We start from the raw sequence: 1,397 nt of genomic DNA, 5'->3' as shown, positions 1-1,397 counted from the left end.
GGGGCGGCAGGGCCGGGGCGGCCGTGAGTGGGAAGCTGAGGGAGAACTGCGCCCCCTGGCGGTGGGGCAGCGCCGCCTCCTCCTGCTCCACGCAGCGCCGGGCGCACTGCAGCCGCTCCAGCTGGAAACTCGTCTGCTCCCACAGCGCCCGCACGGCGCCCACCGCCTCGCGCAGCACCTCCGTGCCGTCCACCCACACCACCACCTGCGGGCAACGCAAGGATGACGGCCGGGCTGCCGACATGGCTACCAATATGGCAACATGGCTGCCAACATGGATACCAACGTGCCTACCAAGATGGCTGCCAACATGGCTGCCGACATGGCTGCCAATATGGCTGCCGATATGGCTGCCAACATGGCTGCCATCACGGCTACCAACATGGCTGCCAACATGGCTACCGAGATGGCTGCCAAGATGGCTGCCAACATGGCTACTGAGATGGCTGCCAAGATGGCTGCCAAGATGGCTACCAACATGGCTGCCAATATGGCTACAAAGATGGTTACCAACATGGCTGCCAACATGGCTGCCAACATCATTGCCAAGATGGCTGCCAACATGGCTACTGAGATGGCTACCAAGATGGCTGCCAAGATGGCTACTGAGATGACTGCCGACATGGCTGCCAACATGGCTACTGAGATGGCTGCCAATATGGCTGCCAATATGGCTGCCAACGTGGCTGCCAACATGGCTACCGACATGGCTACCGATGTGGCTACCAAGATGGCTACCAAGATGGCGACCAACATGGCTGCCGACATGGCTGCCAATATGGCTGCCAATATGGCTGCCAACATGGCAACCAACATGGCTGCCAATATGGCTACAAAGATGGTTACCAACATGGCTGCCAACATCGCTGCCAAGATGGCTGCCAACATGGCTACTGAGATGGCTGCCAAGATGGCTGCCAAGATGGCTACCAACATGGCTACAAAGATGGCTACCAACATGGCTGCCAACATGGCTATCAATATGGCTGCCAAGATGGCTGCTGACATGGCTACCAATATGGCACCCAACATGGATACTAACATGCCTACCAATATGGCTGCTGACATGGCTAACAACCTGCTTACCGACATGGCTGCCGACACGGCTATCAAAATGGCTGCCAATATGGCTGCCAAGATGGCTGCCACCGTGGAGACCAACATAGCTGCCAACATGGCTACCAACATGGCTACCAACATGGCTGCCGACATGGCTGTCCGACATGGCAGCCAACATGGCTACCAATATGGCTGCCAATACGGCTACCAATATGGCTGCCAATACGGCTGCCGACATGGCTGACAATATGGCTGCCAACATGGCTCCCAACATGGCTACCAACATGGCTGCCAACATGGCTGCCAATATGGCTGCCAATATGGCTGCGAACATGGCT

General features: G+C 57.3%; 1 protein-coding gene across 1 annotated transcript in view; it reads right to left on the bottom strand.

Moving 5' to 3' along the window:
• PFAS (phosphoribosylformylglycinamidine synthase) overlaps positions 1–1,397 on the bottom strand; it is a gene marked incomplete at both ends in the record, with an annotated part of 23,835 nt that overhangs the window by 4,399 nt on the left and 18,039 nt on the right. Inside the window, 1 exon segment of the mRNA XM_021383732.1 lies at positions 1–205. Coding sequence (XP_021239407.1) covers positions 1–205 — 205 coding nt within the window.

Source organism: Numida meleagris, unplaced genomic scaffold (assembly GCF_002078875.1).
Source record: "Numida meleagris isolate 19003 breed g44 Domestic line unplaced genomic scaffold, NumMel1.0 unplaced_Scaffold507, whole genome shotgun sequence".
NCBI lineage: Eukaryota > Metazoa > Chordata > Aves > Galliformes > Numididae > Numida > Numida meleagris.
Note: the sequence above shows the minus strand (reverse complement) of the source record. Positions and strands in the feature narration are given on the sequence as shown.